Source organism: Lathamus discolor, chromosome 5 (assembly GCF_037157495.1).
Source record: "Lathamus discolor isolate bLatDis1 chromosome 5, bLatDis1.hap1, whole genome shotgun sequence".
Lineage (NCBI taxonomy): Eukaryota > Metazoa > Chordata > Aves > Psittaciformes > Psittacidae > Lathamus > Lathamus discolor.
The window spans coordinates 57,900,859-57,917,322 of NC_088888.1; the positions used below are offsets into that span (position 1 = coordinate 57,900,859).

Genomic DNA, 16,464 nt, shown 5'->3' on the forward strand with positions numbered 1-16,464 from the left:
TGTTTTCAGAGGTCAGTCAGTCACTGTGTCTGATTTTATAACCAACCCTGAAGCTTGAAGGCTTACTTACCAGTTTTGATTTTTATCTTTGTTCTTAGCTTTGCAAATTTGAGTGTCTTTTAAAGAAGCTGTGTGTTCTGCTTCATGCAGTGTAGTTTAATGTGTAGTATGTCTTCTATTTTGCGAATAAAAAAAGAGTAGGAAAAGCATAGAAATTTGGAATTATGTTTATCTCTGCTGCCATGTATAGATTAACATATCCTTTTTCCAAGATCCCAGAATAGCAAATAGTATTTGGATCTACTAATTAATGCTTCCAGCATCTATCTTTGCTTCAAGTCTATCTGTGCTTGGGTAGTCAGTGACAAGATAGACTTTTAGAATTCAGATTGTTTATTTCAAACTTCAGCATTTGCAGATTTAAATCCTACTACTCTCAAACTATAGGTGTTATTATTGACTTGTAATTATATTTAACAGCCTATAACCTAATGTTCTGGCTTGGAGGCAGATGTTTTTCTCTTGCTTTATTTTTGGTGCTTTTTTCTCTTTGTGGGAAAATCAGAAAGTTTCCTTATACAACAATTTGCAACAGAATAGCTTTCCTGTTAAACCCCCCCCCCCCCAAAAAAAAAAAAAAAAAAAACAAAAACCACGCAAAAAAGCGAAGCCAACAAAAAAACGTGTGGGATGTATGAGGAAATGGGCTTCAAATAAATGTTTAATGGGTCTGTGAGGAAGATTAAGGAAGCCAGAAATTGAAAATGGTTCTTTAGTTTGTGGACTACTTATTTACTAGTTTGCCACATAACTTGTTTTAGTACACTCAAAATGTCAGACTTCAAAGTGATTTGATTTTGTTTTGATTATGAATAAGAAATTATTTTGCTGGTCTAAAAGGAGATCCTGCAAATTTATTATTAAATGCAGTTATTTTGCTGCTAGAGATCTTTAATTCCTTCAGTAACATTTCCTTTTTGCGCCTGCTTAGGATCTTACAGTTTGCTATGTGGGCACTTCAGCAAGGTTAAATAGCATGTTATGCAATAGCCAGACTTCAACACTTGCAATAAAACGGTGGCTAAAATTGCTCCCCTTGGCTAGAGGAACTATTTTAGCAAGCTGCCACTAAATTACACTCAATTTGTGGAATATGAATGAAACTTTGTTTCCCCACAACTGCAAGTAGTTAAAATGTAGTAGCTTTAAGTGATCTATGGTAGTGATCTTCGTCTCTGTCATATTACCTGGACTGCTTGAAAATGCTAAGATTTGTTGTTGTTTCCAGCCTTTTTGCTTCAACAGGGAATTATTATTATTTAATATTAATTATAGAATCATAGAATAGTTAGGGTTGGAAAGGACCTCAAGATCATCTAGTTCCAACCCCCTGCCATGGACAGGGACACCTCTCACTAAACCATCCCACACAAGGCTTCATCCAACCTGGCCTTGAACACTGCCAGGGATGGAGCACTCACAACCTCCCTGTGCAACCGATTCCAGTGTCTCACCACCCTAACAGGAAAGAATTTCCTCCTTATATCCAATTTAAACTTCCCCTGTTTAAGTTTTAACCCATTACCCCTTGTCCTGTCACTACAGTCCCTGATGCTGTATTATGTTTAATTATGTTAACATATTTATATTAATTATGCTATTATATGTTTAGATTAATCATTATTATGTTCAATAATATGTTTACTATTATTATATAATAATAATTATGTATCTCTCTCACTTGAAGTGCAGGCCCTTTGTGTCCATTTTTTAATCTAATATTATATACATTATTCAACATTGTTCAGTGTAGGGTCCCTGGTGTTTTCTTGCACAGTTTATTAACCTGAAGGATATGGTCTGTTTGTAGTGGCACAGTACATTTTGTTACTGTTTTGAAGGAAAAAAAAAGATTATAAAGAATCTGTAATAAAGAAGACTGGAACAAATACTTTGGTGGGATTTGTGGCCTTATTTGGGTCTTTATAAAAACTAAGAGAGTAAGCTCTTTATCAAATATAAATTAAGGTGAGTTGATTACTGTGAACATATTCATCCGCATAAAAAGCACACAGTATTTTCTCCAATTGAATTATGAATGGCAGAGTAAGTACCAGTGCTTGATGCGTGCCAGGTGGAAGCTGATACTAGATAAATACAATTGAGTTGTATTTCAAATGCCAGGCTTGTAAATGAGGGTGACTTCCCATGAGAAAACATAGAAACTATTTTGGCCTTGATCTACAAATTTGTGGAGAGGAAGACTTTCAGGAAAGAAAATTAAGGAAGTTGTCCAGAAGGGTGTGAATACTGATCTGATTTTTTTGAAAGCTGAAGGCATCCATAAGGAGAAGGGCTTCAGGGAAGCCCAGCTGACAGTAGTTTTGTTGTCTGAACAGCGCTTTCATCCTTAAGTTCAGCCACAGCTGGTTGAAACTTCAGTAGCTTACCAGTTATTGACTTAATCTTACAGTTTATGGAAGGGTGAGATGCAGCTGATATTAGATTGATCTGTCATAGGTTTGCAAATGAAATACAGAAGCAGAGTAATATGAACTATCTAATATAACTCTTGGAACTTATCCCCCTATGCCGTGTTTGGTAATATCTGTTGTTTTTTGAAGACGGATCTTTCTAAGGTACAAACAACTTCCCTTTTTTTAAAAGGAGTTAGTTTGATAGCTTTACTAGTTAAACTGCAGCTTCTTGAATGTTTCTAAGCTATGGTTCTTCTCTTGGTTTAAAAACCTTCATTGTCAAGTCAAAATGGGGTAACACTCAACTGTTCTGTCATTTTATTGTAGAGATGTCCTTGTGTGCAAATGGATCTGAGGGCAAAATAAAAAATAACATTGCTTACTTAGGATTTGACTGCTGAGTAGAAATATACAGACTTGTTTGTGCAAAATGCATGTGGATGCTGGTTAAAAATATGAAAAGGGGGTAATGATCAAGGTGTGGTGTCTTAAATATATAATACAAAAAAAAATATCAAAAATCAAACCAGAAAGAAGGGTAAAGTTGGTGTAGCAGAAATCAGCTACTTCTAGAGACAGTTCCCTTTTCCTACCATACCACTTCTTCACGTAAGACTTCCATGTAGAGGTGAATGTCTCTTTGACATGAAATTGTAAAACTTCTTTAACTGTTTTGCAAATAGATATAATTCCAGTGCTTTCTGAGAATACTACTAGCCTAGAATAATGAGCTTAAGTATAACTATGTAGCATACAGCTTTCAAATGTACCATTAATGAAATGTCTATTTCATTAATTACATCTGCTTCAGCGGCTTGTATAAGGAGTTCAGAATGAGATGAGGATTTTGAACAAAGGTGTAGAGACGTGTGCAAGTGAAGTATTGGAAATCTGACAACATTAAAACAATTATTATCTTCAAGAGATGTCCCAAAAGGCCACCACTTCAGCAAATGTTCAGGATTACAGTGCAATTAATCTTTGTGATTCAACAGTAAAATCTTTATTCATATTACCTCAAAGTCTTCTTTTGTCTGTATCCGATTTCCAGAAGCAGATGACAGTGCATGCATACTGAGCTTTTCTTAAAAGGCCTTCATATTCCTTGACAGATAGGACTGGTTTGTGAGTTGTCATATTAATCTAGAAAGGCAAAATGTAAGGTTTGGAGACAAAATATTCAGCTCATGTATCACTCAATTTACTTTGAGCAATTGAAAATCAAAAAAGCAATTTAATTCAATCCTCACAGGAAACACAAGTGTCTGTGTTTTGAGATAGATAGTGCCTGGATCTGCACTGCTCAGTACAACAAACTACTGTCTGTCATCAGTAAAGGCTAGGCCAGTATGGGAAGAGATGTCACTGCAGTACTGAAAGATCATGTGCTCCCTAGTGAATACACATCATGATTACATTTTTGTCATGAACATGTAACTAACTCATTCTAGTGTTACCTCCCGTTTTACAACAACCTGCATTTACACTGAAGTAGGAAAGCTCTTGATACAACATTCTGATCAAGAACTCCTACAGTGTCTAAGAAGAGATGGCATGTGGTGAGAGGTAGTGTGGGACATATGACCTTAGACCACTTTGTGTTTGTGAGTGCTGAGTCATCTACAGGGAAGTACTGTGGATATGTGGATTTAGAGAAAGCCCAAGTGGAAGAGATTAAAAGTTAAACAGGATGAAGATAATGGAGAGGTTATTTTGTTAACATGAGGAAGAAAAGAAAATACTTTAAAATGCCCTTAAATTAGCTTATATTGTCTTTCCCTATGTTTTATGTGTTTTGCTTTTTACAGCTGTTGTAGCTTGATGCCTACATCTGTATAAAAAAGACAAAAGTGGCAAACAAAACATTACAGACTGTACAGAAAAGTAACAGGGAATAAAACTATGCTTGTTTATTTCAACAGAATGCTGAAATTTCAGTATTTGAAGTGAACATTCGTTTTGTTGGTGGACTACTTTCAGCTTACTATCTTTCAGGAGAAGAGGTAAGAGATTTCCACATGGTTTATCTTAATTAAACTTGTTTTGAACTTTGAAAATGGCTTGTACAGCAGAAATCTGTCCAGTGGATTTTCTTGCTTCTATTACTGTTGTTTTATCTAAGTATTAAAGCTATTACTTCATGTAAGTGTTAAAAGGTTTTATTTTTTGTTCCTGAGTTGAAACCATGCCCAGTACATTCTTACTGGACTTTGTTCTGGACTGTGTAATTATGGAGTTCCTATGCCATGGTAGTGGTAGATTTTGTTAATCATGTTCTTGCTTCACAAATTGGTTTTGAACATATCCTTTAACTCCTATGAACTGTACTACTGTTGGCCATCCTGAAGCTGAAACTTCAACTCACGTGGAAAAAGCATGTTAAGAATGAAAACATAATTCGTAAACCTATACATGTGAATGTCTTTAAAGAATCAATATCCCATTAATCTCTATTGTCTGTCATGTTTTCTGGAGAGGATGAAGAAGTAGCTTCATCTAAGCACTTTGACTAATGCGACTATTTCTGTGATGTATTTGGAGAAGGTTATACTAAGTCAGAGGTATTATGATATTTTAAATTTTTAGCTTGGTATTGAAAAGTCTTTAATCTTGCTAATTTAAATTCTTGTTCCTGTTTGTGGATTATAGTAGTGTTTTATTATAGGATTAACACAAGTTAATACTCTTTAACCTTAAGTTGAATTTATCATCGGATTTCTTTAAATCCAAAGCAATTACTGGTGGAAACTCCACAAAACCCTAAAGACGTATGATTATCTTTCATATGTAAATTTCAGCAGTACTGGATAAAGCTCTGTTTCAAACCTAACTTGAATTCTATGGTGTCCATGTTGTTTTTTGTTAAAGTTTATCTGAAATCTGTCTTAGAAGGTACCATTGGGTCATGAACCTGACAAAGCAGTTATAAGGAGACAGTGTTCCTTTGACATTTTTACTTAAGTAGACTTACCATTTTATTTCCCATGGTGCTGAGGGTAGGTGATGTTGATAAGACTTTAGTGTTTTAAAATAGACAGGCTTTCTTATTGTATCTGTCTTATAATTTTCTGGAGAAAAAAATTTGCACGTAGACCCATTTAAAATTCACACTTAACAGTAATGACAGAATTTGAGAGGTGTTTGGCAGCTGACTTCTTGATCTGTACTAACTGTTGTTTTATTTAGTGTGCCATCGCTGAGTCTTGAAGGAAATAGTTTGTCCCTCTACAGTAACTCAGCAACCAGAAGTAAAAATATCTAAGGGTGTCTAGAATTGAAAGCTCTTCCTTCTGCAATGAAATAGTTATACCTTTCACTGCAGATTTACTTCTTGCAAACAGGAGTGAATTTGTGCAGTATAACCTATTGCTACATTTTAATTAACTGATTATGACAGAAGCAGAGGATGTTTGGCAGACAACAAGCTGGTAGAGGACTGCACGTGAGCCTTTACATCAAGCAGCAGTTGTCTGACAAGAAATGCCTGAAGCATTTGTCATCTGTGCTTCATATGTATGTTGATAATTTATATCTTGTGTCTGTTAATGAGCAGTTTCACTTTCAATCAGTGCATATAGTTTCTCCTAAATAACACCTAGTCATTGCTTCTCAGCCATTCCCTCATTTTGTGATGAGTGGCAGTTTTACCACCACCTCTTGGACTGGACTGATAGCAACATCAGCATTCAAATAAAACTCTTGTACAAATTAAATGAGGAAACATTTAAAACTGAAGACTGTTTCACACAATGGTTAATTAAGTAGAACTCTTTGCAGTGGAATATCCATGATACTGGATCCTGTTGTCCATTCTAAAAATGGACAGACTCATTAATGAAAGTAAAACGGGTTCCTAAACACAAAGTTGGCATATATGATTAAGGAGGGTCCTGAGCTCTTGAAGGCTGGGAAAGACACCATCCATGCTTGGTTTTCATACTCTTGGACGGACAGCTGCTGTCCAAGACAGAGTGATGTTCCTAAACTAACAGTTGTTCTAGTGGCTTGGTGAGTGCAACTCGACATGCTCTGCCTTTATCAGATTTGGGGAAAGTTCCCCATTTGTCTCCTAAATCCAAGATACTGAAGCAGTAGCCACTGCTGCCTATGGGAAGAGAGGGATGCAGCCATTCTGAGGACAGAACAGCTGTGCAGCAATATGAGTTTTCCCATGCTGTGTCTGTCCTTCAGTGTTGCTGCTGCTGACAAGTGTAGAAAGGACTCAGCCCCAGAGGCTGGCTGCCACCATAGAAAATACATTTTTAATCATCCGTTAGTCCATTATATTAGTAGGCAATCTAAAGAGGTGGAACAACTTGTATGCAGGCTGTTAGGAAGATTAAGATTTCTCAGTTAAAAGCTCATTTAATTCTTTATCAAATTAACTATTTAAAAAATTTATATTTGCTGTGCTAACTTATCAATATCCTAATTTAAAAGAGTTATGTTTCAGTAAAAGGAGTGATGGAAATAATTATTGTTTGTACTTCTGAATTACATTTCCATGGGTAATGATCCAAAGCTGCAACACATTGTATGTTCCATAATCGTTTGTAAGTCTAACTAATCATGATTAAAGAATATTCTATCATAGAGTAGTTCCTAAGACATTCTGCTAACATAATAATTCATTTAGATAAAGGCACCAATGTGAATAATTCTAAAAATGAACAAATTTAATACTTTGCCTCTCAATACCTGTGTGGTGCTCACTTGCAAATAGAGCTATGAGATGCATTCTATTAAACTTTGTACAATTACTGCCTTACTAGAATGAATAAGTGCTAGAAGTGTCATATACTGTCACCTCTATTTTACTGTTTCGTGATTGCTAACATAAGCTAGAAAGAATTCCAGTCAAATGTCAAACTTCATTTATAAAACAGCTGCAAATACCAGAAAACTTGATTTCAAAATGAGTAATTGCATAAGGACTTCTCTTGGTTTTGTTTTGTTTTGTTTTTTCTAAGTCCCTCGTAATAATATTGCATGTGAATGCTTCCATGGTATTCTTCCATGAGTCAGTGGTTGTAAGGAGTTGTTAAAAATAAACCTGGCTCCTTTAAAGCACTGCTAGTATTCATTTTGTTTGTTTGTATAAAAGCATCTAGGGGAGCCTATAGGAACAGGGCTAGATTGTTCAGCAAACTTTCTTGATAATTTTGTTTAAACTTTAATTCATTAGTAGACATATGATTCCTTTTCTAAGCAACTTGGTACGCAACCTTTTTTAGTTTTGTACTGGAAATAAGATGTTTAGTAAGGGAAAGAATTGTTTTACAACTGCTGTGCTGTAGTTACTAGTCTAACATAAAATTCTGGTACGCTGAGGGTCTAGAGTACTGCATGCAACAAGATTCTGCAGATTCAGATAATTGCTTAAAGCACACCCAAATGTAGTCATATAAGAAGATAATCTGTTAACTGTTGGAGGAGGACAGCAGTGTATCCTCCAACAGCAGCTAAGACCTTTCTTTATGGATGTGACAAACATTTGTGAGCACTCTAATGTTCACTGTTGGGAGATACTGATGCTGAAATTCATGATAGGTGTATGACACTGCTTATAGGGAATATAAAAGCCAAATTACTGATGTGACTAGCTCTTCAGATTTACTGATAGCTGCTTCTTATAGATACTGCTAAAGCTGTGTAATGAGGGGACTGTTTTACTTGAAGGTTGGTTCTGCAATCTGGAGGAAGACAAAATAAATTTGATAATGATGTTCATATTGCCGTTTCTCTCCATGGCATGAAGCAGAAATGAGACAGGTTTTTATTTTTTCACTCTGGCAATATATCTTGTTTGAAGGAACAGGAATTTATCGTGATCAGGATGAAGGAATAAAAAAGGCACAACAAACTGTTCTTCATTATGATAAATGTTGGACTTTCTGATTTTCATCTGTTCTATTACTCTCCTCCAACTGTTAACTAGAAGTACAAAGGAAAAAAGAGGGGGGGGGAGTGATGACATATAACCTAATTAGTTTATATCTGCATTTAGAGTAGGAGTTCAACGTCACATGGTGATCTTGGCCTCTTGTCTGACTTCAAAGCTAATCATTGCCCAGTTAAAACAATCATCTATCAGTGATGGTAATGCTGTCTTATTAATGAGGAGCACATGTGAAATAATGATGGAGATGCTATTGATGTAGAGCTGCCTTAGATAGGCTGACCACAAAATATCACTGCTTCATTTAGTGCTAAGACATTGTCCAGAATTTAGCTGTAGCTACTTTTATCTGGCTTTCCATCTCTTGTAGAGTTCTTCCTTCACAGAGAATATTTATGTACCATAAATACAAAGAAAAAAGAATGTTTAGCAGTCTCGAATAATAGGAGTTTGTCACTTATACAAAGGTTTTGGCCTATTTCTGCAAATCAGGAATGTAAGTTCTAGTATAGGTGCCTTGGGGATCTTATCTCACTAGTGTGAGAATTGACCACATATTTTATCTCCCACTTCCTTTCACTTAACTTGACAGTAATGAACAAGAGGACTTTTCCTTTTATGTCTTGGAAGCTTGATTTCTAATGCTGTTTGAAACTCCAGGCATACTGTATCAGCTTGATCTCTTCTGTGTGTATGCCACTTAGCTTCTCTTTAAGCATCTCCACAGACTGGCAGTAGCGTTTACTGTTTATTAGAAATTAAAAGACTGCAATTGCCTGTAGTTTTCTTCAGCCCTGTTTTCAGATTTGGGTACTCTTTGCCACCTACCATCCATCTGCTGCCACTTTAAGTGATACATCAGTACTTCACTGGTGTCATGTGTTAGTTCTTTTAGTGCTCTGAAATGAACTTAATGATTTGTTTATTTTTTATTGTTTTGTGATTTTTTTTTCTGTAGCTTCCGTATTTCATAGAATCCTGGAGTCATTCACCTTGGAAAGGACCTCAAGAGGTCAGCTAGTCCAGCCTCAATACTGGGACAGAGCATTAGGCTTCTCCTTTTAATAATCTCCTTGCATGAGGACTTGCCTAGGCTCTTCAAGACTGAACATTAGGGCAAATTTAGCTTTTCTGCAATGGCTTATTTCATGCATTGCACCGTTTTACACAGAAGTCTCTTAACTGTTCCTCCTGGCTCTCTAACAGATACCATGTTTCTCTTCAGTTTAGAAACTAGTTTCTCAAAGTTTACTTCTATCCTCACTTAATAGTTTTTTATTTAACTTGTCAGACATTTTCAGTTTCTGTATTCCTTAATTGGACGTCTTATACTTTTGCTTTTAATTACCTTCTTTACAGTCACACCAAAAGAAGACAGAAATCATCTGAACCTTTTTATTTGAGAATCCTATGGCTCTGCACCTTATCTTTTAACCTCCAAGTAATCTCCTAGCCTTTTACCCATTTGGCTGTTCTTCCTGAGTTCATTTCAGCTGGTCGATTCTCTTTCCAAACTTAAACATTACCAAAGCAAACCCCCCCTTTTTTTTTTTTATTTGGGGGGGGGGTTGCTTGTTTGTTTGTTTGTTGTGGTTTTTTGTTTGGTTTGCATTTTTTAGAACAGCATGTTGAATTGGTGCATGTGGCCCTTGTTAGATGGTAATATGTCAAACTAAGTCAAGAGCTACTTTTTCCCTTGTACACCCTGACTTTCTGCAAGAAGCTGTCATTACAGTGTATAAAAGCATAGTTTATATCCGCTCTGATGTAGCACTTACCAGCCTACTCAGGGACAGAGAAGGATTTAAAATCTCCTCTGTTTCCTACAATCACAGTCTGTAATCTCCATTAGTATTTCAGTCTCTTCACCACCTTTAATAGGTCTAATGCTCTTCTCTTTCTGTGCTAGTTGCATCAAAATGTACTACAGAATCTCTGTGGATTCAGATTCTGGAGATAACCTAAACTCCTAAGATTTTCTTTGATGTAGACAGTTCTGCTGTTGAAAGCAGACTGCCCTTCAGTCTTCTATTTATGTCTCTTAAGTTCCTGCAGTGCAATTATACTGTCACTGTTGATGAAACCTATCTCTGTGAAATAAGTTCCCTATACCCTAAAAGCCTCCATGTTCCTAATGCTTCTGTCCTCTTTCTCCAATGCTACTTGCTGAGCCGCTCTGTGCAATTCTGCCTCTCAAGCTGAGATAATTCTGTGAAAACTTCAAAGGATGGTAACAGAGATGCTGATTTCCAGTCTTGTGCTTAATTCAAATTTTGCTCCTCGGTTTTCCTTCTCTTTCCTCTCTGCATTGGAGTTACTGATACTACACGCGCATAGCACAACCAGGAACTCTTATTCAGCTCTATAAGTACCTAAAGCCCTGTGGAACCTCCTCCACTGTACACCAAGCACGCAATTAGCTACTATCACCAACAATTTTTGTGCCTCATAATAAAGACCCTCAGTCTACTAATGTATAGTGAAAATAGTGGCAATTTACATTCATTCGGTGAGCTGCTGTCTGCTGGAGTTCAGCAGTGGGTATGTTTTAGATGTCTGTCATCAGTGTGAGTATCCACAGCAGGAGGACAGGGAGAAGCTATGGTGTTAACCTCCTCTAGCTGCCATATCCAAGCCTACTAAGAAACCAGGAACCAGAGCCCTGCTTTTCATCTGAGAAGCATGAGTTTAGAACTCTGACCTTTACATAACCATATTCTTCACTTTTAGTGTTTTTAAGTTTCCAAAACTGAAAGAAGCTTGTTTGGGGAGTTTTTTCAAAACAACAAAAAATTATTTTGTCACATGGCAAATTTCTTGGACATGTTTTTTGCATTCATGTATTGACTTTAGAAGTAACTAGACCAAAAAGCTTTATTGCTCATTGCATTAACAAAAATCCCTGCTCACTTCCAAACTACTGTAGCCTGATACTAAAGCTGGTAAACTGTTAGAAAGTAGAATGGATGATAATGAGAGCTAAGTAATGTCTAATTGTGTTTGTAACAGCTGCTGTGTTTGACATGAGCTCATGAGCTATTTTATTAAGTAGAATTCAAGCAGATGAGAGAGAGCTGGTTTGTTTGTTCTGAGGATTTGGCTCTCAACCAGCTCCCGCAGTTTCACTTGATTGTGGCTGTACGGCATGGTTGGAGAGGGCATGTTTGCCAGATAAACTAGTGTGGGTCCTTTTGAGCAGCAGCTGTAGAGAGACCCAGAAGAATTCTTTGTGTGGGGGTTAATATACTATACAGAAGACATGATATGCTATTAACAGTCTGTGCAGAGTCAGAGTGCATCCTCAAAGTTCAGTTTCCAAGACATTTGTTTCAGTATTCAGTTCTGTCATTTTGCAGCACCAAATGTAACCATAAATAACCAAATGCAATCATAAAGGAAAAATCATAAAAAAGAGTAAAAACTTTGCCTAAAGAGTTGGGGGATTGTTCTGTTCTTCAAATTCAATAGAAAATGTACAAGATAGGGTTGAATACAGGGTTCTGTGGAGCCATTTACAAATAGTGTTAACATTGTTGCAAGTATCCTAGCTATATTTAAAGAATAATCCATATGTATAATTACATCTGAGAGTTTGACTTATTTCTGCAAATAAAAGCCACAAAAAATACCTCAGTCAGTGCTGACAGAGGGAGCAGATCAGCATTAATCTACCCTGCTTTAATTCTAGGCTATATAAAATATTTTTGAAAGTGTATTCTCTCTGTGGATATACTGTGAAAGTTCAGTTAGGTGATAAGTAATAAATATTATTGAATCATCGTACTGATTTTTTTCTTTTTTCCCCAAGAAGTACAGTTGAAAATTGTATATACCAGCATTTTACTCTAGGCATGGAGTAACTCTTCATTTCTTCATTTAAATCTTTCACAGTGTATAGCTACTTTATGTAAGATTCTATTTTGTGCTTTGTCTCCATAGACTGAGTCTGATACAGAGGTTATTTTTCATTAAGCTTGGAGTTAAGTAGAAGATAAAGCACCCTCTCTTTATTAGCTTGGAGAAGATAAAAGCATAAACTACCCATCCAATAGAAGATTCCCGTGTTTTTCATGCTATTGACAACTACTAAAGGCATTCCATTAGATTCCCAAATCTGATTTCAGCAAAGAACCCTTCTACTTTTGTACCTTTTTGTAAAAATTTAATTTACTTCTATTAAAGACTAGGTAAGCATTAATTAACTCTACGCATTTTAAATATAAATCAAGTGTATAGAAATGTGTGATGAAATTGGTTAAGTTTCTTATCCAACTTGCTGTTTGAAGGATCAGATTAGAGATTTGTTACAAAACAGCACTTTGTGCTGCATACAAGTCCTGCTGCTTCAAGCTAACTCAAAATTGTTGAGAAAATGAATGCCTGAAATCAGAAGCAGACATCATTGCTGTTCTTCTGTGCCCTTCATGCCTTCAGCAACAGGTACAGATAATGGCATCTTTGTTGCAGAAGAAACAGATATGCCTTTAGTCTCCTTTGGATTTAGCAATACATCTTGCTCAGCAGATCAAACCTGGAACAGATATAAAGAAAGTTCACTAGCTTTAAGTTAGCATGAGCTCTTGGGATCAATTTATGGAGAGTGCTAATTGGCCTGTGTGTTTTTTTGGCAGGATATATTGTTTGTGATTTTTAAACAATTTTAAAAAATTTTAAAAAATTTTAAAAAATCTGAAACGTTTGAAAGGAAAGATGAGGAGGGAGCTTTTCCCCAGATTTTTGGAAATCACAGGAATCCACATGCTATTTGTTTGCATTGTTTGTAAAAATGCAACAGTTGAATAATATTGATGAATGGTTGACAAATGAGTGCAGCCCTGTCTCTCCTGTGCCAAAAGCTTGGCCTTGCTGTACACAGACTATATTTGAATCCTATGTGCAAATGATTGAGAAGGAATTTGGAAAAAATGTCCACATGAAAAATCCTGTGCCACTTCCAGCACAATGGATGCCAAGAGGATTTGGGATTTGGCAGGTGATGGCACCTAAACAGAGCTGTCATGAAGTGTTTGAAAGCCAGATCTTTTTTTTTTCCTCAGATCAATCAATGTAAGAGCTCATTTTGCATAGGGCAAAGAGCACAGAAATAGGCAAACTTTGCTTAAGCCAAAGACTGAGAAGAAGATGAAGAAAATCACTGCCATGAAGATTTGAAAGGTGAAAAAGAGGTGAAGAGGTGTAGTATGTAATGCCACTGTTTTGTATAAATCTTGCTTGCCTTCCTCAAGGAAAAACAGTTTAGGATGTACTTAAACAGCAGATTCAGTTTCTTAGCTCACTGTTTACATTGCAAGTCTTTTGTCAGCAAGCCTTACACTTTTGATTTCCCACAGGTGTTAGCTAGTTAGGTATCTTACTGTTTAATTTTCTAGTAAAGCATAAGGTATGAGAGGTCAGGAGGTGGTCAGATATTCTGAAAAGCTTAGATTTTGTTTGATGTGCTCAGCTCTGGTATTCTTCACGCAACACCTCTGCTTACGGTAACTCACTTCACCTTGATTAACTCCTTCAAATGGTAGCTAAATAAGACATTAGAGTATGAGGGGACTCTTATCATTTATCTACATGAAGAGTCAAAACTTATGTTAACATCCAAAAAAACCCAACTTTGTGTAAACTGACAAAACTCTAAAGCAAACAAGGAAGATCATTCTAACAGCACTGTTACTGGAGTAGAGTCTCAACCTTCAATTAACAGAAAGTAATCTTCTGGCATCGAGGGCAGGTTCAATTGTTTCTTATGATTCAGATGCATTGAAGTACTGAAAAGGCGCTGTAACAAGTTAATCTGAAGAACTAGATGTCCGGTTTGTTTCTTTTCTTCAGCCTTTGGGCAATCATCTGCTTTTGCAGGCTAAGCAAAATAACCATACTAGTTGTTTTTGGAAGCTGGTTCAGTCCAGTTAGTCCCTTAAAATCGTGTTGTCCCTTGGGGGGCAACTTGTCCTTAATTTTTGCAAGCATGACTAGATAATTTTACAGTCCAGTAGATCCTCAGGGTCATCATATAAAAAGGAAATGCTATGAACTTCATTCTTTTCTATTTTCCTTTGGAAATTTTTTTGTTCTCTTCAAACCAACAGCTGCAGAGCAGTCAGCAGCTCACAATACCATTTCGTAAAGGATGCTATTTTCCCCAACTTGTTCTTAAAAACACTATTCATAGTATAGAGACAATTTCAATCTTTTTGCTTTTATCATGCAAAACCAGTGAATAACTCAAACCTTCTCATCAGCATTTGCTGCTGTAGTGTGCTTACAAACATCATTCAGACTCTGTGCAGTCTTTTCTCTCCAGAGTTGCTTTTATTTCCATTTATATTCTAGAGGGAGGAACAAATAATCTTCCTGATTCCAGGCAAGATCAATAACGGCTGAGGTGCCCTGGGCAAACACTGCCACGCTGCTGCAGGAGACTGAGGATGGTACTCACACGTCTGGGCAGACTTACTTCAATGTTAAATGCCATCAGCCTTTCTGATTTGCTTGAAGGTTGTATGTTAAGTTAATATGGTTATTAACTGACCCAAGGCCAAAAGTAAAGACTTACTGAGATAACAAGAAGAACTCCTTGCTCAACCAATTTTTTCTTGACAGACTGTGACAGCTGGTAATAGAAGTAATGACTGTAGCTGGTGCTAAGATGCCCCTTTTTAAATCTTACTTTTAAGACTTTTTTAAATATCTAGTTCCAACTCGAAATTACAGTTCAAGGTACTGTAATGTTTTAATTTACATACCATCAAATGTAAAAATAATTTAGTGAAACTTGCAAAGTATTCTCTCTAGGAATGGCTGTATGAAGTGTGTTCAGTCAGAGAGTAAAGTATGACACTAAAACCATGTCATGAATTTTGGTAAAAGTTGAGAGAGTTTATGAGACTGTCATGTCTTATTTTCTGTCCTTGTTTCAGGGTGGGGGGATGGAAAACCAAGTAACAATGCCTATATATGCTGATATGCATACTTGAAATCTTTATGAATACTTCCATTATTTCCTCCAAATATACACTGCATTCAAAAATAATGTTAATATTTGAAGAAAGCATCTTACGGCTGTTTAATTACAGGAATAATTTTGAGGTTTTAACTGTAAAAGAAGTTTTAACTGCAGGGAAATCAGAGAAGCTATTGAATTGCTCATGAATTTATGACTTGCTGGCAGCACTGCTCTTCAGTGAGAGCACTTGTTTCTTTCTCTTAAGAATGGGAAATGTCTGCTTGCCCTCTTATGTTTTAGTCACTTTAGTTTTATGGCTTGTCCAGTAAGAGAAATACTCTTACAGTAAACAAAGAAGAATTGAATTAGTCTGTCTGATTTACAACATAAAAGCAGCTTCTTACATCATAGTTCTCTCTTGAAGCCTCCTGTTTGGCTTACATAGAAAGAACAAGAGAGTTCACATTTCTTATACTTAATTTAAGGGAAATACACAAGCACTTTATTTAGGTTTGGTTTTGATGTGCCTGTTATTCAGCAGACAATTCAGTAACTACTGTCTTTCAGAGAAATCTCAACAATAAGAAAGTAAGCACTGAATTAAGAGGCCATCATCTTCTTTTCCTGCTATACAAAAGAAGTTTTTTTCTTGTTACTTGATTCTATTCTGATTCTATAAAAAGACAGCTAGATGGTATGTCAGGGGTCTGGTAAAGGAAGGAACCTGCAGAGCCTGCTAAATTTTAACACGTTCCTCTCCCCTGAAAAATAATTTCTTAGGAACACGTCATCAATACAACTGCTAGCATTACAGAACTCACCTGTCATGGAGTCAAGCTAAGCTATTTGCACAGCTGCACATCCAAGCCTGAATTTACCCAAATGGGCACCTTGTCAATCCCATTGTTTTTAATGGAATTTATGTCCAAAAAAATTAAAGAAGTAGTTTCTATGATGGTTGCGGTTGTGACATGTATGAACATTTATTTGTAATCCGAGAAACCACTAAAATATTAGGGCTGGAACAGATAAAACTCTTGGCTCCTTTTCTATATATATAAAACAGAAGTAGTCTGTAGCTGCTGGTGGTAGGAAAAGATCAGGCAGTTTTATGATCAAATGGCTTGTTC

General features: G+C 36.3%; 1 protein-coding gene across 3 annotated transcripts in view; it reads left to right on the top strand.

Annotated features, from left to right (window-relative positions):
* Nucleotides 1-16,464, top strand: part of MAN1A1 (mannosidase alpha class 1A member 1) — a 150,264-nt gene that overhangs the window by 54,707 nt on the left and 79,093 nt on the right. For all 3 annotated transcript variants that reach the window (XM_065680985.1, XM_065680986.1, XM_065680987.1), the window contains exon 4: nucleotides 4,400-4,480. In XM_065680985.1, the coding sequence (XP_065537057.1) occupies nucleotides 4,400-4,480 (81 nt within the window). The remainder of the gene's footprint in view (nucleotides 1-4,399; nucleotides 4,481-16,464) is intronic.